Below are 23,476 nucleotides of genomic sequence, written 5' to 3'. Positions count from 1 at the left end.
CAGTGAATTATCGAAGTGTTTGCCAGCTCTGGAGTTATTGCCGATTTATAGCGGATAAATTTCTCGGTATTTTACAGGCGGTTAAGTCAAATAAATAGCTGTGCCGCGTGCCGCATCTCCGACCTGTGGTGGCTCGCGGAATATTAAATATAGAGCTTTGACACACATAGAATGTCGCGTGATCGTTCCACGCGAAGAGATCGCGAATTCACGCGTGTTTTGCTTCGGTCCGTGTTCTCGTAAATAAATATCCGGGAATGTGTCGCATGGAAACCGCGTTTCTTTGCTTTGACAACGGATTCGTGCCAACTCCCTGCAACCTCCCTCGTGATTCAGTGCTCCGATCGAACTACGGTGCTCGCGCGACGATGATGGCGGGTCAATCTAAAAACCTCCGACGAGCGCGTCCCTCAAAGAGATCCTTGAAAAAAGTGTTTCGTGCCGAGATCTATTTGCCAAGCGGCTTATGACCATCCCGCTAAGTGATTCGACACGAGCTGGTATAAAAAACCTACGTTAGGGTGTGCGTTGTATTCGTTAGAAATGTCACTGACTACCTTCTTTTAGAATTCTCGTATTATCCGATAGCAGCAATTTCTAACAAGCTTGATCCCGCAATGGTGGAACATATAAGCGAGGCTATATCCAGCCTAACTTTAATCATAAAAAAAGATCGTGGTTCCTATACCATTTCCTAGATCCATCGTCCGAGAACGACCACAAGATCACTGTGATCCTACTTTTCCCGGCGATGAACGGCAGCTTGGCTAGGTAGCGCGATAAATCAATTCGGGCATTAAAATCACCGTGGTCGTTCGGCCGACGCGATCCCGTTATTACGCTCTTCGCATTGTCACCGATCCGCCTGCGTCTCTATCTTCTCGCGTGTCTGCGAATTGAGGCGTCCCACGGTAGGAAAGATCGATCCAGAGAAGCCGAGAACGGCTCGTGCGATTTGCCAAGTTGGCGCGTTGCGCGCAACCACGTGGTGTCGCCTGTCGCGGGCAGATTTAGTCTCCACGAAATCGTACAACCGCAAGGAAAGTTGGTTGCTCGTTCGGATACTCGATGCAAAAGGAAGCTAAGCCAGCGAGCAATTTGAAAACAAGACGTGTCGATAAGTGCGCAGGATTTGCTGGCGCCTACAGCGGACAAAGAAAGTAGCGTGAATTAGCGGAAAGACGAGCGGGGATTAAGCGATGAGAGATGAAGTCGCGGCGCGCGTGCGACATTGCTGCAAGGACGATTCAATAAACGGTTTATCGCGTATCCGGAAAAGTAAAATGCATCCTGGTCACAGCTGCAATTCCAGAAACTTCGAGCGATGATGTCAGAGAAAGAGGAATACGTGGCTAGTTGTTAACGATCGTTTTTGGCCGGGAACCGTTCTGACGTTCCGGTATTCGAGCCGACAAAAGCCGCTAGTTTTCGGTCGAACGGACGACACTCTCGAGGCAGCCGTGACTAAGAAAGTTAAAGTATAAAGGTGATCTCACTGCGCGGTACGCGTGGGTGACCGACATCTTGTCAGTCCTACACGCGACGGAGCACCTGCGTGTCATCGCGCGTAGTAATCGTCCGAGCAATTATCGGCGAAAATCACTCGACGGGACGGACGCTCGTAATAATAGTCGTGCGAGAAATCGAGCGAGTCCTCAAGGTTCTCCGATGGAAGCGCAAAGGTGCTACCGACGCGACGCGGCCGCAAAGAGTATCCGATTGGCTGAATACCAAGACGCGGGACGTTCGAGGAAACTATGCGCCTCTTCCTCGGATTTTCGCTAAGGGGAATACCGCGTGGTTCGATCAACACCTTCCGCCGGTCTTTCGACGAGCCTCGAGGATTCGTAGCGATCAAAGCAAAAATACTGGCGCGCTCTAAAGACGCGCGACTTCAAAGCGCCAGTTATGTCGCGCCATGCGCAATCCAAACATTTATTTGCCGCGAGGAATCAACTAAATAACTGTCGATAACATTTTCTTGAAACTTAATCGGGGCTGTCTCGAATCTGGCGTCGAAACGCGGTTTTGACAAGCGAAACTCTGAAAATAATTTAAAATAAATAACTTTAACCGGGAAAAGCACCATACCGGCTTTGAAGGTACTTAACCGACAAGTTCTTTGAAAAGGCCAGGGACGATGTCGGCATTGGCCGCACTGAAAATAGTCTTTTATCGTGTTTTCGGAAGCGGCAACGGCTGCGGGAGGTGGGTGCCGCTTGTAAATCAGCGTTTAAAGCGTTTAAAAACGCGATAGGTGGGCCGATTTAAAATAGACGGTGGAACGCGCGAGTAGCCGCACGCCAGAGCGCAATAGGCAGTGTTAAATCTCGCGAAACAAAAAGAAACGAGTACGGGCGACTTTCTGCATTTCGTCATTCGATATTCCAGCATGCAAATCGAGAAGCCGCGGTTGCGCCAATTCCGGACGCTTCGCTGCTCCGCGAGCAAACGCGGCCGCCGCGATGTCGCTGCTCTGTCGCGGGAGAATCGCCTTGTTAAACGATCGTTTTTTCCATTCCATGTTTCGACATTACCTGTTCGCCGACCGCTTCTGTCCTCGTGATACTTCTCGCTAAATCGCGAATTTTTATTCGTCCTGCTCGACGGACGCTCATGAGAAGAATAAATTTGGACGCTGGACGAAATTGATATGCGAATTTTAATAGGTCATCGTGATCTCCGCTTGAAATAACTAGGCCTGCATAGCTGAGTAGGCCGGCAAACTTCTGCATTCCTTCCTCTGTGCTGAGATAATTCAAAATATTACATAAAAATAGACACGTTGAAACTATGCTACTTTGCAACACCAGAGGCAAGATGAAGGTCTGTCGTCGACCCTAAAGAGCCAGTAACCATTAACGATCCGCTGCCAGAAACAACGATTATGTATCCTGAAATCTGTCTAAAGTGAACCATTAAAACCAGGCTCAACGACGAAACGATGTGTCGTAAGTGGTGCGGACCAACGTTCCCTGATCTCTGCAATAAAAGAAACACGAATGGATGTTAACGGTATGCGAGCGAGTTATACGCGAATAATAGCGCGTTACTCTCGGCTCTTGTATGGTGTTATACGACCTTACAGCAACGCAAACGTTGAGAGATATCGTCTGCTTTTTGTACCGCTACTTTTGCGACGCGCTCATCGTCGGTGCTGCAATTTCAATGAATCATAGACTCCCAAGAACACCGTGCCTATATTTCACAGGCTACTTATTCTACAGGCCTTTATGACTACAACGTCGACATAAAAACGTCTTTCCTTCTAAAACGTTCGGATTATTTTCTACGAGGGGTAGATTTCTAAAGTAAGATTCGACACGGTTCGAGTTTCTACGTTCCCCGAAGTAAATTTTTAATTCAAGTTTCCGGTACGAAAGGCAACAGACTCGCGATAAAGCGGAGCAACAGGTGCCCCCGTTGGTCTGACTAGAATCGATCAGAGCCACTGCCCGCCTAAACTAGTCCACGGACGAAATTAATACGACACGCGACTGCTGCACAGCTGTTACTAAATACAATTCTATTTTACCTATGTGCCCGTCGAGCAGTCGCCAAAGCAGGTACCGAAACCCAGCTCCCACGCGCTCGCGTAACAATCTCGAGACATCGAGACCAGTCTCCCCGGAGCCAGTATGCAGCTAGCAGACTACACAGGGCGCTAAATCAAATCGACTCGAATCACTACTGGGAACGTGTGATACACTACTCTCGATTGTTCACGAAGCACAGTTTCAGCAACGAACGAGTCGTGCAACAGGTACACGCAGCGAACCCGGACTCGACCAGCTTCTAATCGGCCCACGCACTCACACTCGGTCTGATCAGTTGCGTAATCGCGATACCGCGATGTCAAGACGACATCGATGGAGAATTCCGAGCGGTCAACGTAAAATCGAGATGTCACGGCTCGACGAGAAGAGAAGATAAACGTCGCGTCGGTCAAACGTTGATCTCGACTGGACAAGTGCCGAGAAAACACGACGATCACGGTCAAAAGGCGAAAACGAACTCGTGCGCTGCTCGCCGACCCTATACTGGCGCATATTGCCGAAGCACGTGCACGCGTGGCGTATTGGAGTTGCCAGAAAGAGGCGAGGCGAGACGAGGCGCGATGCAAGCGAGCTAGCTAACTCACTCGTTTGCTCGTCAATGACTCACGGCTTCTGGTGCGTGAGGACGCACACGCGGATCGACGTCGGTGTGTCGGGAGCCTGCGTGACTCGAGTTTCGAGCAATTGCTGTTCGATCAAACCGACTAGCCAAGGCTTACCGGTTCTACTCGCAGCGAGACGATTGTCCGAGTCTCTGTTCGACGGAACAAGCATCTATTCGACGAATTTACGGTGATACCTGATTTTCGTGAGAATAGATCACACAGAGATGTGCCGAAGTTGGCTGTCGCCGACATTGTGAGAGCAATCACAACCAGAGTTCGAAATAAACCGAGAATTTTCAGCGGGCTCGTTTGACGCGATCAGTAAACGAAAATAGAGATACAGCGCCAGATAAATCCTCGTGGACAAAGAACAGTGAGAGAAAAATCCAACGACGAGAGAACCTTGTTCTTTAAGAACGCCTCGAATTTGGATCCGCGGTAACGAGTTAACGCGATCTATCATCGCGTCGCTAGAATCTATGCTAATCTGTTGGTTCTATGACTCGGTGGATTTGCCACGCTCACAATCGGAGACTCGTTTAGACCGTATCTAGCGTAACTGCGTGTTAGCCTTAAATCGCGTATTCGTAAGCCGGAATAGTGTTGGATCTAGAGTGTTCAAGATCTGGTCTAGGTCTAACCGAATATGTATGAGAGGAACGCCAATCTAATTCCGCTATGATATTATATCACTGGCGATGTTTGGAAAATAGTCGATCCACAAGTAGGGCCACGTGCTCCTGTCGTGGCATGAATCGTTTGAAGCGCGATACGCTCGTAAAATCTGTATAAGTCAGCGTAATACAGGCTGCACCGCTTATCGGTCTCTAAAACGCAGCCGCGAATTAAATCGGTGACGAATAGCGAATCCGCTTAATTCAGAAAGCTTTCCGTGAGCTGCAGCCGCTATTTGGCAACTGATAAACCTATAAATACGAGCACGTGCTCCACGTTTCACGATGGAGTGCAAGAGAGACAACTGTCTTGGATAAACAGCTGCTTGCTAGATTATTCGGATCCGCTCAGGCTGGTAAATCAGTCAAACGATATTTCGCATCGAGTGACGCGCGCGCTCTCGTAAATCGATAAAAGTTAAACGCTTGCTTACACATGGTCGACGCCTATGCGATTTCGTTGGGCGAACAACAGTCGAAAATACGCGTGTCAAACGACTCGTCGACGCGTATCCGTTCGCTTTTATCGCGTAAATTATCGACGTTCATAGGCGTAGGCGCTTCGATAAACGGAGGCGCGGTCGAGCGCGTAAACTTTGATAGAAACGAATTGGTAACGATTCGCATGCAGCGTGTAAAATTAAAGGTACGACCTCTGTTAGAACTATGCCGCCAGAGAACCGACTACCGCCGCGTTTTATTGGATTTAAGTGAAAGCGGGACAACAACGAAGTCCCTGTTGTTTCGTAAGTTCAGAGACGTCGATACAGCGCCTCCGAGCCGATGATTAATAAATCAGGGAACATGCAACAAGTAAAAGTTTGCTGGACGGAAGCCGCGGCGAAGACGGCGCTTACGAAGGTCGGTAATCGATAAGTCACACCTTTGTTCGTTCGTGTTTGTAGTCTAGAAACGAGGGAAGAATCGCTCCGATAATAGTCGTTACGAGACTTTCACGACGGTCACGTGAATTACGTCGTCTTTGTCTTTCGTTCGCTGAAACTGGAACGGATTATCATGGAAAGAACGTAGACCAAATCTGCAATCGTCAGGCACAAAAATGTATTTCGTAACGCTTTTGCTGGCTAGAAGAAATCACAGGCGAGGCCTAGCCCGGAATCCATTAGCGATACCGATCTAAGGACGTAAATTAATTATCTAAATTTATCGCGTATGAATCGGGCATGACGACGCGCTTCTTCGTTCCCACATGTCAAGGATTTATTTTTGAAACGAGCTACGACCCGCTACCGGGTCGAAATAATTGTAACAAGCGTTTCTAGCTGACGTTCGGCCTTGTTTTTCCAAGCTAACAAGCTTAATTCGTGGCAGGCGGGCGGTAGGAAAAGAGAAACGACGCCCACGCGTTTAACGTGTCCAGAAAAGCAACGGTCAGTTGGATTTCCTACGCACGAGCTCTCGACGAAAATGGATCGGTAAAATTTTTCCGAGAAGCACGGCACCTGAGGGACGCAACGATCGTCCCACGCTAAGGGGAATGAAATTGAATCGAGAAGCCTAGCGACGATCGAAGGCCGCGCGGATTCGGCTGGCTATAGGTGGCATAACTGTAAATCCATCTCGGTGGTTATAAATGCAGCCGAGCACGAGGTAGTGTCCCATACCTTTCTCTTGCAAGCGCCGCGATGCTGGAAGGAAGATCGGTTCCCTTCCCCGCTACTCTGGCCAATTAATTCGCTATTACCGCATTGCTGGTCCGTAAATCACGGAGGATAATTACTAGCTGGTAATTTCATCGCTGTTCAGTTACGCTTGGGATAATGGATAGGTTGTGAAGCGTTTCGGTGAACAATTTCGCCATGATTCGATCTTGTGCCGATTCTTTGTCCCGTTTCGTCGCCTTTTTTGCTTCCTTTTTCGTGCCGTTCCTCTCGACCTACTCATCGAGAATATTCTATTCGACTCGTTGATCACGTTGATTTTGAGAATTCAATTCTCCTTCTTACCGATCAAAGCGATCTCCTCTCGCTTGATAATCGGAGGGTGTAAGAATGACGCGATTCCCTGTCGCTTCAGCTAATGGAACGAGATAATTATTTCCGGATAAGCAACCCGATATTCCGATTAGAAAAACTCGTCGATCGATGAAACGCATTAGACAATGTACGGCTAATTGAAAGGCGATGGGATTCATCGATCGTTCGAGCGGATCGCGCGCAAGTGTCAACAGACGTGAGAAACTCGAAGACTTTGACACCAAAGTGTGTCAACGCTACGAATACGCCGCTGGAGAGGGAACATCGATTCGCTTAAATGCCATCAGGGTTTACGGAAGCTCGTTTCCTTCGTGTCCTTATCTTCGTAGAAAGCAAGGTGAATTAAGGTCTTTTTTTTTTATTCGCGATAAAGGACATCGCGGTGAACTACTGAACGCAACGGTATGAAAAACGTTTCGACACTTACCTCCACGTGTGCGGCGAGAATCCTGAACACGTATCTCCGCATTGTAGACAAGGTTGCCCCTCTTCGACGTCCGTGATCAGGACACCCTACGATCAAACAAATAAAAATACATTTTCGTTTTTTACATATCGCAATCACGGCGAATCTAATAATATCCGATAAAAATGATAGTTGTTGCGATAAGGTCGCGTTAATTGCAAAATGGTGAAAGGTCTGGATCATCTTTGTAAATGTCAGTCGCCTACGGCGTCGTTCGATGATACCTCTATTCGGCTACGAATCGACGCTCCGATCTAACAGGGATACGTTGCTGCCTCGATTGTAAAGAATAAATAAAAAATAGGAAAAGGAAAGAGTTAAGAGCATGAAAGACAAACGCGTCATCCTCTCTCACGATCGTGACGCGTACGTTAATTACGTCCGAAGCGGGACAAGGTCGGAGTCGCGAGTCTTGTAATTGGGAAAAGTTTTTAATCGCGCAGCTCGTTGTTGTTCTTGACAACGGATCGCGCGAGTATCCACAGCGTGTAGCCGTACTTCCAAAAGCGAACGATCGTCTAAGATTTCCCGACAAATCGGAAGAGTTTGCCTTTTAAGACGTTTCACGCGGGCTCTCCCACGTTGTCGGCTTTAAAGAATCGTTGGGTGACATTTGGACGCGGCGCGGCAGCTTCCAAACGCGTCGTCGCGAACGTTTACGAAGCGGAGATAAAGGGAAGCAACGACGATGGAAAGCTCGAAGCGCGTTGGATGCGTTCAAGAACCTTCCGGCCGGCATATATGGTCGGCCCGCCCACGTGAAACAGGTCGCGGCACTGGCATCGCCAAATATCGAGTAGACAAGTAACGCGCCATGGAAAATATGTAAGCCGATGTGTCTCTAGCTGTCTATATATAGGAATCTTGAATAATGATCCCCGAGCGAACGCGCGTCGCCTAATTAACATATTTTTCGTCCTGACTCACGAGTGAAAGGACCGGGTACTCGTTTTTTCTCCGGAGTTCGCACTACCAACTGGAAATCACCTGAAAACCGAGCGCGCGTACCTTGCCACGTTTGATTTATGCAGCCGTTCTTTCAAGCACCGTCAGACATTTTAATCTCGAGTCGAGTCGAGCTCGAGTTGTTTTCCTCGAGTATAGTGGACTCGCGTCTCGTTTTCGTCGCTGAATCATACGCGAAAAGGCAGACGATTAGATCATTTTTCGAGCAAAGAAAAAAAAAACGATTTCAGAAACGTACAGAACGAGATCCTCGGTGACCGTATAAAATCCTCGTCAACGTCCGTACGTTGTCGCTATTTCGTCCACGCATAGAGCGCATGTCGTTGACTCCTCGTCCGTTTATAGCGCGGTTAACAGCTTGGTAAGCGAGGTCGCTTCGGTCGTCGCGATTCTATCGACTTCCATCGTTAACGACGATGATTGACGATCGTCGATTATATGGACAAAGGCTTGGCGTTTTTAACGCAGCGGTTGCGAACACGGTTCGAGGAAAGATGTGATCCGTACGGCTGCGTACGTGTCCTACACGCCGCGCGACCATTCCACTTGTAGGCGGTTCGCTGACATTTCCATGACGTGTTAGCCAATAGATGGTGGAATTACGTAAGGACATTGAAAACTTGCGTTAAGCCGACTGAATGACAGACCGTTAACCCTCCGACCGACTGGATGGATAACTCGCTCGCGCGCGAAAAAATCCAAGCGGTGTAATTTTCGCTCGGACTAATTGCGCTCCGCGACCGTTCTGACCAACTTTGACTCGAGAAAGTTCACATCTTAGCCCGTGGCGAGCGGTATCCATGCTCGAAGAAAGGCTAAATAGCCGAGTAACGGAATGGATTAATTAAAGGATTAACAAGCGTTGACGGATAAAGCAGCGGATGGGTTTGCTTTCACCCTGATTGACTTAACAGCCAGCCCAGATTTTTGCGTCTTCGAGCGCTCGTTATTCCCTCGATATGGTAGCGGTGACGTCGCGTCGACAGCATAGAATTAGCGTTGCAAACGGCAAGAAGATGTTCGAAAGAACAGAGGCGTATTGGGGTTGGATTGGAATCAAAAAATTTCACTGGTCAACTAAAAATTTAATCAAAACTTTCTACATGTACTCGTTCATATTTACGCATCTAATAATTCCATAAAGATAAGTTGGTAATTGCTCTCATAATTACTTTCACTTATTTCATACATGTCCGTTGAACGTTCAACGAGCTCTCGTGTAGTTTTGCGTAGATATAATAAAAGCATGCATACATCTATCTAGGAAGTAACGTGGATGATACCGCCGTATAGTTAACGTATGGCGTGAAGGAAAAAGAAATCGCGATACAAAAGCGTGGCAGGAGCGAACCACGACTAACGACCGATCGTCAACAAGAGCAAATCGCGTGAAACACGGCAAGAAAACGTTCGCACCTTGCAACGATCCACCAACACACTCGGCACGTACTGATTCCGTCCAGCGGCGCGTCGCCCGGTGAAAATCAGAAAAACAAAATTCCTCGCTGCGCCGGCCGATTACCAGCGTGCAGCACTCCGATTCGCCTCAGCTTTCGAAACCGTTACGAGAATCATCTCGCTTTCATCTTCTCCATCGATTTATGAATATAGCTTCTCGCTTCTGAACCATAAAGGACCGATCGAACGCAATTGACTCATGAAAATGCCATACCCCTTCGCGGTAATTCCAGACTCTTCTCGAAGGTGTAGAAACGCCTCTCCCTGGTATAAAGCCGTCTCCGCGCGTCGACCCTCTCTGTCGACGATCATTCTCCTCCTCGTCTTCGTCGCTGTCCGCTTCGTCCTCCGCTTCGTAACGCCTTCTCCTTTCCGCGTACGTGTCCTGTACAGGACGACGGCGACGCCTCCTCTCGGCCGGGCTCGTCTCCGGACTCGTTCGAATCCTGATGATCGTCGCCCCGTTTCTCTCGTGGGTCGACGTGTATCTACTCTGTAGATCTCGAGGATGTTCCCCGTTGCCAAAGCCGCTGTACGTTTCCAATTTCGTGCAGCTGCGTTTCGAGTCCTCTATCTCGTTGCCGAATCCTTCGTTCGAGTGTTTTCTACCATGGAATTCTTGAATTCCCGTTTCGGGAGAGGGATCTCGGTCGATCTCCGAACGGCCCTCCGGATTCGCACGGTATCTGCTGTTCTCTCGGAAATACTTGGCGGCGAAAATCCGGTTGCTCTCGTGCCACGACTTGGAATCGAATTCCTCGCGGTCCTTGGCATCCTTTCGACACTCCGCTTTCGGTTCGTCCCGTTTCGGCGGTGTCAACGGTCTGGAATGTCTGTTCGATCTTTTATCGACGGCCTCGTGATTTTTGCTCCTCGAAGACGTTCGCCTCTTCAACGAGGAGTCTCTTTCCAAATCGTAATCCTGATCGTTTAGGGGGCTCGTTCGGGTCTCGTCGTCTTGGCTCTGGAACGATACGCTGCCAAATTCGACGTATCGTCCATTAGGAGAGTGCCTTCTCCTTGGCTCGTCCAAGTTTCGAAAAGACACTTTACTCGGCTCGTTATCCTGGCCTTTGTGGACGGGTCTTCGATCCGCATCGTCGTTACGATCTTTGTAGGAAATTCTGCCAAACTCGACGGTCTTCTCCTTGAAGGAATTTTTACGACCTAAGTCGCCGCTGGAATGATCTTTGAAGCTAACTCTGCCGACGTCTGGCTCTTGATCCTTGTACGAGTGAATTCTACCTGAATCAAAGTCGTGTTCTTTGAAAGTGATTCTACTGACTCCGTCGGTATGTCCTTTCAGCGAACGCTTCCTCTCCTCTTCGTCATCGCGATTCCTCGGCAGAATTCTCCCGTAATCCGAATTTTGTTCCTTGAAGGAATTTTTCCTTCTTGCGTCGTAGGCCTGCTCTTTCAACGAATTCTTCCTCGAGACGTGTTCCGGCTCCCTTCCGAAGTATTTCTTCTCGGCGTCCTGGCTCTTGAACGAGTTTTTTCTGTACAAATCGTTTTCTTCGTCCTTGAAGGACGTTTTCCTGCTCAAACTGGGCTCCCTGTCCCGAGAGTGGCTCTTCTTCGTATCAGCAGATTTAAACGAACTTTTTCTCGTCACCTGTCGATCGTGATCCTTAAACGAGTCCTTTCTCCCTAAGTCGACGTCCGAATCTTTCAACGAAACTCGCCTAGACGATTCTAGATCTCTTCTAGGTTCTGCGAGAGCTCTCTCGTACTTCTGTATTCGGACATCGAAATCCTCCGGATTACCATCGTAAACGTAACTTCTTCTCTTTGGACTGTTCTTCCTTCGAGAAACGTCGTCTTCCACTTCTCTAGATCTTCTATGTGCTTTTTCCACACCATACGCGTCGGCTTTCCTCTCTGTAAACGAGTCATTGGATTTTTCTATCCTTCGGTCCACGGAACGATTTCTATTATCTTCCTGCTCGTACGTGTCCTGGTCTCGCAATTTAGATCTGCCAGATCTGCGCTCACCTTCTCGATCGTTGATACGATCTACTTGAACTTCGCCTCGACCTCCACTTTTCGACCTGTACTCGTCCTTTTCCGGACTGTGCGAATCGCGCTCCGCTCTAAACTTCAATTTGTCTTCTTCTCGAGACTTGAAGCGCTCTATCATCGCCTTGATCCTTCGATCCGGCGATCTTCCATCGACGGCCAAGTTCTCAATCTCCTTCAGAAGCTGATCCCTCTCGTCGTTTCTCTGCACGTCGTCTTTGTCGTCGTATTTCGATCGAGCCAGCTTCGACGTAACTTTCGAGGCGTCCGAGTTTTCCCAGCTTTCTTTCTTTTTCGATCTATGCGATGCTGCATGTTCGCGATCGATGGATCCAGTCCTCGTCCCATCGTCACGCTGTAACGTCTCCTCGTGATCATCGCAACGATCCTGCCTCGTGGAATCGTTCTTCGATCGTCCGTTGGTCAATCGAGAACCCTCGAATCGATCTGTCTGTTTCCTCGATCTGAGACTCTCTTTCTGCACAATGTCCTTGATGTCCCAGGCGCCAAAGTGTTCCTTACTCTTTTTATACAATAAGTCCGCGTTTACGTTCCCGTGCTCCTTGTAGTCTCGACCGTTCTTGCTCACCTCGTCGTTCTGTTGCCCCGTCATGCCAAAATGGTAACGATTCGAGATGTTCTTGTACGACTTTAACGCGTGATCTTCCTGCTCGTCGGGCAAACGGTCCTTGGAATACGAGGTCACTTTGGAACCTTCCTTGATCGACGAGGAACCACGAAGAAGACGCGACATGATCGTGTGCAGCACCGTGTATCAACCGTGTATCTACTAGAACCGATCGATTCGCGTTACGTTGGAAACTTTTCAAGGTTCCGTTACGGTTCTCCGCGAATCCAGTTTGCGACGTGTATTACCGCGTCCGATGACTTAATCGGGTTCCTTTCGATCCGTATCGCGAATATTCTCGTCGACAAGTCCTGCGAGGAGAAATCACACAGCTCGATCACATATCAGCGGCGCAGTTCACGGAGCGAAACTGTCCAGTCGCGACTATCGCGAGCAGAATTCAGCAGCGAGTGACATCGATAGTCGGTCAAAGGAACTCGATGCGATGGTTTCGTTCGTTACGGCACAAAGACGACGACGACGACGACGATGACGATGAGAACGGGAGGGAAAGAGACTCGGTGTCTCATCGGATTCTTTGATAACGTGGTATCGCGGATCGACGAATCGCTATCGTGGTCGAGAGAAGACAGCTCTTCTCGTCGCTTCGGCCACCTCGTAACCGCAACAAACAGGAGTATCTTTGGATCCCTTTCGGTGGCTTCTTTTCGCGAGGCGAAGCCGGCTTCGGCCGAACGAACGGAGCAGACGACCCTGAAAGTCGTCTGTGGACTTTCACGAACGCGAGCACTTTGCCAGTCGGAGTCACCACGAGAGTGTGCACCGGAGGAGAGCGTGTTGTTCCTCTCCCCCTTCTCGTCCTGTCCACCACCTTCCTCCTCTCCCTCTTTCGCTTTAGATGCCTCGCTCTCCACGTCCCCACTCGCTGCCTCCTGCATCCTCCTCTCCTTTGCACCGTCACCTCCTTAGCTGTCCTCCGTCCTGCGGTCCTCCTCGAGGTGAGGCGGACCACTCGATTCTCCCGTTAATCCGGCTCCTCTCTGCGTCCTCCACCTCCACATCTGCCGCGACACGACCACGTGAGCTCGACCTCGCTCGAGTTCACCGGGATTCTGGGACTCTTCTTCCAGCTTTTCCGCTCTGTTCTATCAATTTTCATCCGCATCTCGATTCCCTTTTCTACCGTAGTTCTTCCTTCGTCCACCTTCAGTTTCTTTCGACACGTGTTACGATCGGAAGCAACACATTACGGCGAAACGACCACGACGACAGGGATGTACAATGTACGCGCGCTCGTTTAGATTATGTTCCATCGAATGCTCGAGTAAATCGAGCAGATCTTCTTCTCCCATTCGTGGAGGTTGTCTAATTACAGTCATTTCGCTGGGACGATCGACGCTCCTAATCGGCTCGTTTTCCATGCCACAGACCTCTCATCGGAACGACTCTCGGCGTTGTTTTGCCTCCTCGATTCCTGCTCGACGAACAAGTCTAGCAAAAAGTCGAAGAACGTCGTCACCGACCGCAGCAGCTCCTAATGACAGTGCGTCGTGGCTTAACCGACACTTGAGCGAGTGCGTAACGGCTCGGAGCTCGAGCAGAGATAGGCGCCACCGTCGTTTAATAGCTGCGTTAGGCAAAAAACGGGCAAGATACGGTGTCTTTCTCTTATCTTTCCTTTTCTCTTTCGAAAGAGGGGTAGGGAGAGATGACAGCTGAAAATGGTCAGCGGGGCGCATCATCGAAGAGACTCGCAAAATGAGTTACTTGAGCTTGACTCATCGAGTCCTTAGAAAAATGATCAGGTGATCGAAATAAGGAGGAAAACCAAAGAGAAAAGGACATAGATCCCAGGAAAAAGAGGCAGAAAAACAATCATGGCCTTCCTCGGAAATCTCTTCCACGCGCTATGGTCATTCAGTCAGGACCAGGGGAACGAAAACCTGTTGGATGATTCACAGTATCCTTGAAAAACAATAAAAAAGTGTGCGTTTTTTCTCGGCCTCCCTCGGCAAATCGTTACCGAACGAAACCATCGGATCGTACGGGCAAGCAAAGTCCTCTCGCGTCACGAAAATGCTCAGCGGAACGTTCGGTCGCGCGATAAAATCGTCCGTGCGCGTCTAATAAGTTCTCAGACGCGAGATCCCGCGGGTGTGGTTACCGGATTTATCGCGAATCACGGTCTGACAGGTACGTTGATTCGCACTGCAACGCATCGGCCAGCTCGAGGGACGCTTGATCCTTGTTTAATGAGACAGAATAATTCTACTTAAACGAGGAGACGTTAAGTTCGAGACAATGCCAGCCCCGAACGTGGAGGGGTAAAATATCGTGGCATATCCTCCGCCGATTACCGTTCCCGCGTTATAATTTATAACACAGTCGGATTTATTGCGCGTGGGTGGCGACTCGGTTGTAAATTGACACAGACAGATAATTTTCGACCGGGTTTTAACACGCCGACTGAAACAGCTTTCGTATATCTCTCGTTAATCGCGTATCGGCTCCCCTAAGTGGGCTGTCACTGTTACGCCACGCAGCTGAACAATTGCTCGTGGCTCACGTATCGCGTTCCTCTCGTTTAGAATATGAATTACGACAACGGCACGCTGATATCTCGGTCGATCTCGCTGGATAGTTGAGATTAACGTATATCAGACGAAGAAAAATTTTGTCGATCGTACCTTTACAAATATTATACAGAAATTGGGCAACTTGACGCGTGTCTCGACGAACGACAGTTGCTGGTCGGAAACAGCTGACCGATCAGTCTGGCTCCGAAATATTTCCAAGCCCTTTCCAAACAGTGGTAGACAGATGGTCTAACAGAAGATCGTACCCAGTATTCTGTTTCCTGTTTCGGTTCGAACAAACGCTACCCACGATTTTTACGATTCCATGGATTCTTACGTCGATCTTAACCCGAATGCGACGATCGCTCAACGGGTCCACGTGCCGCCTTTGCGCTCCGTTCGCTCGTAATTGCTCGATGAATTTCTAACCACGAAAAACCTGTGAACCGGGACGCTCGTGCTCGTTCAAGGAAGAATCGGCAAGGGTATGAACGCGTCTTGTTTTTTCACCGCCGCCACCAGAAATCGTGCTCGGCCGATTTCCATGAATTATTTTGTTTCACCGCGACGAACTAAGGTAAAAGTGCTCGCGGCATTAAGAATTAAGAGGCCAGAAAAAAAGAGAGCAAGAGAGGGGGAGGGAGAGAGAGAGTGGGAGAGAAAGAAGCATGCCACTAAGAGAAGAAGGAGCATATCGGTCTTGGTTATCTAGGCTAAAGGCTATGAACGCGATCGATTTCACGAGAGATCTTTCCGTACGCATGAACGAGAAATCAAGGCCGTCGCTTTATGCATCTTCTTTGATGGTCGACGGAAACGACTGTATACCCACGCCTCCTCTTCTGCTTCCTCCTACACGTGATCCTTTGAAAAAGTCGGTCGAAGATCGATAATTAAATATCTTTGCCTGTTTGCGAGACCATGCAGGAGCGTATACTTAAAATATATCGAAGACTCGACGACGATGATGAAGACGCCTGGAAAGAACAGCGACGTAGTCGCTTTTAAAAAACCGATTGATCAAAAAATACACCGAGTATTCGACATCGATGATCGATGTCGGATACTTTTTCACACCAATGGAAATTTCATGACAAGGAGTTTTCGTAGAACTCGCTGCTACAGCCCTGTGTGTGGGCCGCGACAAGGTCCTGTCACAACGCCCCCGCCGTTTTGCACAGAGAGGTCTAACCGCTTGGTGAACGGGGCCTTACGCTCGCGTATCGACCTTTTCGCCCGAAATGGTGAGACCGAGGATATCCGTCGAATCGACGGCTTACTCTTCGATTATCTGTGTCACGGAGAGACTCGATCGCTCCCCGCCGTACGAATAATCCAACAACGATCGTGAGCCTCCTAAGAGAACACCGCAGAAGGATCATCATCTCCGATAAAATCTTCGTCGTTCCAAGATTCGGTTTCTTCGATCGGTTACGGATTTGACGACGATTCGAGAAAAAATAGAAGATCGAACGCGAAGCGTAAAACCGCGTCGAAGCGTGTCTCTGTGTCTTGGAGGCGCGTAAAAACGTTCTTAATCCGGGAATAGATGCGGGCGTCCGTTTGCGATGTAATGCGCGCGATGCCTACGTACTTGTCGGATTCAAGGGCGACGTATTCGAGCACCGATGATTTTAAGGCGTCGTTCTCACATTCCCCTGGCAATTAATGAATGCGCGAATACCAGGCCGATCCGACAATAGATACGATTTGCAATCGACCCCGCACGCGTGTTTATCGATGCGCGTAAACGCGACCGATTCCAGCGTTCTTCTAACCTACGCCAACCGTCGATCGCTAGATCGGATAGCCTAGACCCCATTATACACCATAGACAATACGGCATGAATTTGACACGACTTAAATAACAAGGCAAAAATAGACTTAGCTCTGAAGAACGTCTCGTTGTAAAGGGAACCCTGTACTACGTCAGTATTCGAGAAGCGTTGGAGAAGCGGTCATGGGAGTGATTCGTCTGTAACGATCGAACAAAGGGAGATAGAAATATTCTAATTGGATTTAACCAGGATACCGTTAAGCATTTAGCGGTGCATGTCACAATTGTTCAGCGTCTGATCGTAACACACTGTGGTGAGTCATTCGGTCTTGTACCGTTCTCGTTTCAATGGGGAACGCTGGACCGTTGCACGGACATTCCGTCGAAACTCAAAGTTCCAGGATCTCGAATTCCAGTACGGAACGTACGCTATTTGAAACGCTGACTAATTACAGAACCGCGTAGGATCGTTTGCGAGCTTTCTTTCTCAGACTTCTTCGAGTCTTATTTCACTCCCGTAGAGCTTCGCCGACGAGACAGTGATTGATAAATATGTTCTAGGTTGTAGGGAAGAACCCGAAGATCGCTTAGAATCTAGCTATTCAAGTGGCATGCTTTTTGCTTGCGGTTCCGTTACTCGTTTGCGTTGCGAAAAAGCTTGATGGCGATCTATGTTGTTACGCGTTGCTTGTAGTCTTCGCCGAGCTATTACCAGTACGAAATATATCTGAAGAAAATGTTTGTAACAGTCGAAGCAACGAACGAGGCAATCCAGTTTCGTATACCAAGTTGGCGCGCGCGCCTCTAAATCAATCGATCATCGTGGCTTAATCCAACGGCGACATCGTCCGGTGATCGTAAGACCGCTGCGATGAACATCGACCGTATCCCAGGCCGGTGTTGCAGGGATCTGCAACGTTTGAAACTTGAAAACCGATTCAAATTGCGATCTGTATTTCTTTCGACCGACGATGTAAAATATAATTATCTGTGAACGCGATAAATATATTTTAACGTGTGAAAAATTTAATTTCCTTCTACTTGCAGAATAAAAAAATTGATTTCCAGTTTAGGAAGCGAGAACGATTTTCGAGCAGATTACACCTTACGTCATCGTGTCCAACGATAGCCTTGCTCTTTAAAGAAGCCGCTGAAAGTAAATCGTCCTAATGCTACGAATTATCGAAATTCGATAACGACCTGAATCCCGCATAACGTATATCTCGATTGGAATTACGCTAACGCACGTTAGTTGGTATATTCGATGCAGAGGCGAAGAGTACAAAGTTGTTGCTTTGGAGAAGTTGCGGAACAAATACGGGAAACGAGCGTCAAGCTGCGAGAGTTACCACCCATTTCCAGCTGTTCCTGATAAACTATTTTCTGCGTATCGCGTCCTGACGTGAAGCCGACCACAATGCTGATATTTCGCGAAATAGCTTTTCTCTTCGTCATCGAATATCTATACGTTAACTCCGAATAACTTTCCTTGCAATCGGTAACGCGTAGGAACACAAGCGATAGACGTCTTCGTTGCATAGTTGCGGTTACAATTGCATCGCTACGCTCAAAACAAGAGTGACAATTGCGAGAAGATAATCCTAGCTAATATCCGACGTCTGTTTTTTTTTTTTTTTTTTTTTTCCTACGTCGGACTCGTCGTATCGTCATCGAGGGAAAAAAAAATGCCACGAACTGTCTCAGATTCTGGAATACTCCGTCACGTTCGTAATTTCATCAAGGAACCGGTGTAAATGAACGCTGACATTGAGCATCGACGATATGATGTCACCCGCGCGGAAGTGGCGTCATTTAGCCGTTCAATTTAAGGCATAAATAATTCGTGTCTGGTCACGACGACCTTTATTTCGTTTCTACGCTCACGGCATGACAATCCACTCCTTCGACCTATTCGTGCAAAGATCGAGCATCTCGATCCTCGTATACGATCGAAAGCGAAATTTACAGTATTCTCGAGAGCTCTCGAGTCTCGGCGAAATCATCCAGTCGAAAATACGACGAAGCCTAATATAGATAAAAAAAAAGAAAAAAAAAAATAAAAATACAAAATCGTTGTAAAAAAGTCACGGAGCGGAGTCATTTTCCGATAGTGGCCGGTATCGCGACGCGAGATAAGAATTCCATTCTCGCGGGATTGATATTTTTCAGCACACGTCGTAAATTTTGGGTGAGCCAAAGGGAAAGGGAAAAAAGGAAGAAAAGGGAGAATGGCGACGTGCCAACTGCAACGTTACACAGCATCTTTCTTCAATCGGTTTTTGCGCCCGTCCTTTTAATCTACATGACTTTCGCACCGTTTCTCTTTGCCTCCCTTTCCCTCGATATTGCTCTCATGTCCTCCCTCCCTCTTGCTTTCGCTCCTCCCGTTCACTATTAGACATTTGACTCATACGCGATCGTGCGCGGGCGATCGCCTCGAAATATCGACGAAGGATTAAACCGCCGATCGACACAGTTCCTTTACGTCATCCCTCCGCTCTTTGCAACGAGGGCTTTCCCTTTCTTGCTTGCGTCGCTTTCAGCGCGAGCAATCGGTCGTGATTCATCGAACCGTCAGCGCGAGCCGCCTCGAGATTTGTTAACAAAGCGCTCGAAAGTATTTCAATTAGCATTTCTTTCTTACATTATTCATAAAAGCGACCTACGACCAACGACGAAAGCGAAACCTTGCGTCGTGGCCGCGATCGGTTCGAATGAATATTGCACGTTTCGATGAAAAATTCTGAAATATCCAGAAATCGTGGAAACTGGAGCCACGCCCCGATGGTTATCGTTTCAATGTTGCCTACTCGATGAAAATTAATCGAAAGAAAGCGATCTTTCGCGAGACGGTTTCGTACGCGCTTTTTATTTAACGATCGCGTTTACTTAACTTCCCACACGAGAAATCGCATCGTTGCGACTGGATCGCGAAGAAGACGGTAAACCGAGAAAGGACCTATGGCCCTCCGACACTGACATTCCCCAACGATTGTGTCACGCGTGTTTATAGGCTTCCGATGCATTTTCGTCCAACGCTGTGCGCTCGATCGTGTTCCGTCAGGTCACTGTCACCTGTGCTCGCTCTCACGTGTCCGACACGCTATTCCAGATATCTCTAACCCAGCGTTCGAGCAGTTTTTTGTACTTTTCCCTGGCTGGAACGGGAACAAGTATCGCGCGAAGAATGTCGCGCGCGTGGGATTATTCGATGCGATTTAATTGGACTCGTTTGACACAGGAAAAGCTGCCTACTCTCGGTCCGCATTTCCGGCCGAAGCTCGATATCGCCATCATTCAACTCAGTGATATTCCTCCTGTTGCATTCCACGCGCTTCGCCGCAACTATGGCGTTACGGTCGATATTAGCGGCGTTGCTAGCAAACCATCACTCGGTCCGGTAGATTCTTTAAAATTCGACCGATGAGTCGCGTCGTTCAACTTCGTTGCGCGTTCTCGTACGCACTGTCGGTTTCTAACCAGTGTTCACGATCGGAATGCCGCACCACTTGCCCGCTATATTTAGATACGCGAGTTTTAATTGAGCACGCGACAACCTATAGCATTCGTGTACGAAGTATCGGGACAACCAGAGATCAAAAATAACGAGTCGTCGCGCATCGACTAGTAGTCGCTGTTCCTCGTCGCAAGGAAGAATTCGTTCCGCACGTGTGTGATAACGGGGAATTAGATCAGCGATCATGGATTACGAGCATCGGGCGTGTAACGAGGAATTTAATCGATCGTGTTACAGCACACGAAGTCGGTCGTATTCAGCGATAAAGCATGCGACGAGAAAGGAGAATGGAAAAGAAATGTTCGCTCGATTTGACGTTGACGAATTTTCGATTTCGTAGATCGCGATCAACCCAAACGAATGACGTTACGTGTTGCATGCAAAAATATCAATCCTTGAGAACTGTTTACATTCTAAAAAATCACGATAGAAAGAAGTGAACGAACGTATGTCATCGGTGGGGATACAAAGGACACGCGTATGGCGTACGGCGTACCACGAGAGTTATGTAAAAGAGAGAAGTGCGACCAGCGAGTACTCGGCAGAACGTAAATCCTGGCGAGCAGATTTACTGTGACGGAAACAACGAGCAGAGGGATTAACTTTTAAGATATAGCCGACAACACGTTAGGGCCACGAATATTTAGGAGGATGACGCGCGTGTAATGCAGAGTGAGAGTGGAACGCTCGTAATTCATAAATTATACAATGGCGTACTAACATCGTTGACCGGAGGGCAATTAACCCTTATTAAATAAAGTGATACGACCCTGACACAATCAGGAACCACGGTCAGTTCTATGCACTCGACATAATGTAATTTAATAACATACTTCCTCGTGATTAATAAACCCTTGCCCCGTAACGGTGGGCAAATCTGCCTAAATCCCATGGACTGCCACTAATATCCAGATGTCCTAGCTTGTAATGTGTGTAGCTTGTAAGCGGCAAAACTTGTACGATAACCAATGGAACGATAAGAAAAATTTCACTAATGGATTCGGATAAAAATTGCTTCACCGAGAAGAACAATGAACGTGTGGGTCGAAGTTATCGAGTTGTCACACCTTGCGAAAGAATGTGTAACTACAGAAACGGCGACCCAAAATTTATCGCAGGCCACTGTAAATGCATCACTAGGAATTCTAAATCGCGGCAGTATATTCCGCCAACCGATAATATCTCGTTAGGGAAACGTTGCAAAGACAAAGTGAAGTTTTCCTTAGACGCGTCGCGATAACCAGATACGAAGCGCAACTTTATATCCAGCATCGAGTTGATCGCTCGAGTTCTAAAAAGCTAGGCTTGTTCTCGTTTCTTTGTAAGAGTAAGAGATACCTTGTCGAACGTTAGCCACATCCGTTTCTATCGTAGAGTCTAACGCGCCATTCTTAGAAACCGTTGGTGTACAATTTTCATGTCGTCGTGGAAACATTATTCTGAAGATAGGAGTGACATGCGAAACGATTACGAATGAAAAAGCTTCTGTTCTTTTAGCAACGGCCTCTTTGGGCTCCTTTTCTTTCGAGCTCTCGCGTTCACGGTCCACGTTCATTCGTCCGTAACGCAAAGACACCTAAAGGCTCGTTCTTCTCTGTCCCGATGCAGCCGCTCGATGATCACCAAAAAGGGAAAACTAGTAGTCGGATGTAAATCAGGCCGAATGGCCGTTAGCTATGGCACGTGCTCCAATCTGGTCACGAAACACGCTGCACCGAGATCTTCGAGTATTGTTCTACACATAACACACCGACCCCGATTTCTCTATTATCGGTGTTCTGGCTAAATATCGCGGCATCGAAGGACGCGCGCTGCGTATTTGGCTTGCCACCGATACACTCGAATTCCTTACGTCCCCGACCGACACGGTCAGCCTTGATCGGAAATTGTATGGGGTTCGACGGTATCCTATCCTGAACTTGGTCCTGGAATATCTGCCTCGACGTTGCGCAATCCCATAAATTAACTGTTACGTGAAATTTAGTCCAAGTCAGGTTTCCCCAAATGTCCCCGAATGCGATTCGAATGGTAACGGATACGATTTACGATGTGCCTTGTAGGCGGTACACGGTATGCATCGGCGTGATTTCTCTTCGAAATTATTGCTTATCAATCTCCTTGAACGGGCGGCATTTGTGCAGCTTCTTGTTCGATCGTCGACCAGAACGGTACGTGATTCCTTAGATTTCCTTCGGTATAAAAGCAGAGGAATCAAAGGACCGTTTCGTAACGTTCCGGCAATGAAGAGGCAAGGACGGTTTTTGATGCGGAAAATGAAATTAAAGTAGAAGAATAATTCACTAAATCGCGAGAACTTTGCGTAGCTATCGGAATATTCAGAGGGAATATTTCGTATTTCGCTATCGTTAGCTGGCGATCGATATCCCATACTTTCAACCAAACATGGTCAATTTCTTGGAACAGCGGCCCCGACAGAATCTTTGGGGCAAACGCGTCGATTACTTTCCGCCCACTTTCTTCTGACCCTACGTCTGTTCTTCTCTCGACGAAGATTCATCGTCGAAATTAAAAAGATGCGAACGAATTTAACTCCCTTGAGCGCTCCTATAAGCAAGTCACGGAAGTTTCGCGTAAAAAGAGGAACCACTCCTCCTTTGCACTTCAAAAGCAAACCGTGCCGCCAACGCGTTGAAACAGGATTCGACATCGTACGATTATTCCTATTTCTCCCTCACAGTTTCATCGAGCCGATTTATCTCGCGGGACTTCCTACACGAGGCAACGCTAGGCTAACCTTTCGGGGACGAACTGGCACGGGAGGGGATGAAAAAGATCGAAGGTTGCAGTCTAGATAAGATCCGAAAGGGCGTGGTTGATTATAGTTGCTGTATATCGCAAAGGATGTGTTCACCTTTTCAGGGTTGACGCTATCTCGAAACTTTCGATCCAATTAATCGCGTCGGAAACCCGATATTTATTGGGAAACGTTTAGGCTCGTGTATAGAGCGCATTGTGTTGTGCCAAGAGACGTTCCGGTCTACTCCCGCGTTTCTTTCTTCGCGACTATTTTTTTAATTGCAACATTTTGTCCTTGCATGGTAAATAACGCGTTTCGAGCGAAGACTCTCGCCATTCGAAATGGACTCTCGAATCACCATCTCGTGGCCAGTTAAAAACGCGATAAAGAATCTACGATTCGAACAAAACCACTGAGTTTTAACTCGCAGTAAATCATGGCGAGGATAAGGAATGCCGATATTGCATATAAAAACTTCGTATCGAAGAAAAGAAAACTGAAAGCAAAACGGGATCAT

At 48.0% G+C, this 23,476-nt stretch overlaps 1 protein-coding gene across 2 annotated transcripts in view; it reads right to left on the bottom strand.

Moving 5' to 3' along the window:
- The window catches only part of Lmpt (four and a half LIM domains protein limpet), a 70,536-nt gene that overhangs the window by 40,616 nt on the left and 6,444 nt on the right, over window positions 1–23,476 (bottom strand). Inside the window, exons 1-2 of one of the 2 annotated variants that reach the window (XM_072001259.1) lie at window positions 9,938–13,121; window positions 7,261–7,346 (exon numbers count right to left, since the gene is read on the bottom strand). In XM_072001259.1, coding sequence (XP_071857360.1) covers window positions 7,261–7,346; window positions 9,938–12,496 — 2,645 coding nt within the window. In that variant the 5' untranslated portion in view covers window positions 12,497–13,121. Of the gene's footprint in view, window positions 1–7,260; window positions 7,347–9,937; window positions 13,122–23,476 lie in introns of those variants that run through there. The other variant, XM_072001264.1, reaches the window with a different exon arrangement.

This window comes from Bombus fervidus, chromosome 4, assembly GCF_041682495.2.
Source record: "Bombus fervidus isolate BK054 chromosome 4, iyBomFerv1, whole genome shotgun sequence".
In the NCBI taxonomy this organism is placed as follows: domain Eukaryota; kingdom Metazoa; phylum Arthropoda; class Insecta; order Hymenoptera; family Apidae; genus Bombus; species Bombus fervidus.
The sequence above is the reverse complement of the archived record's forward strand: the minus strand, read 5'-3'. Positions and strand labels throughout refer to the sequence as shown.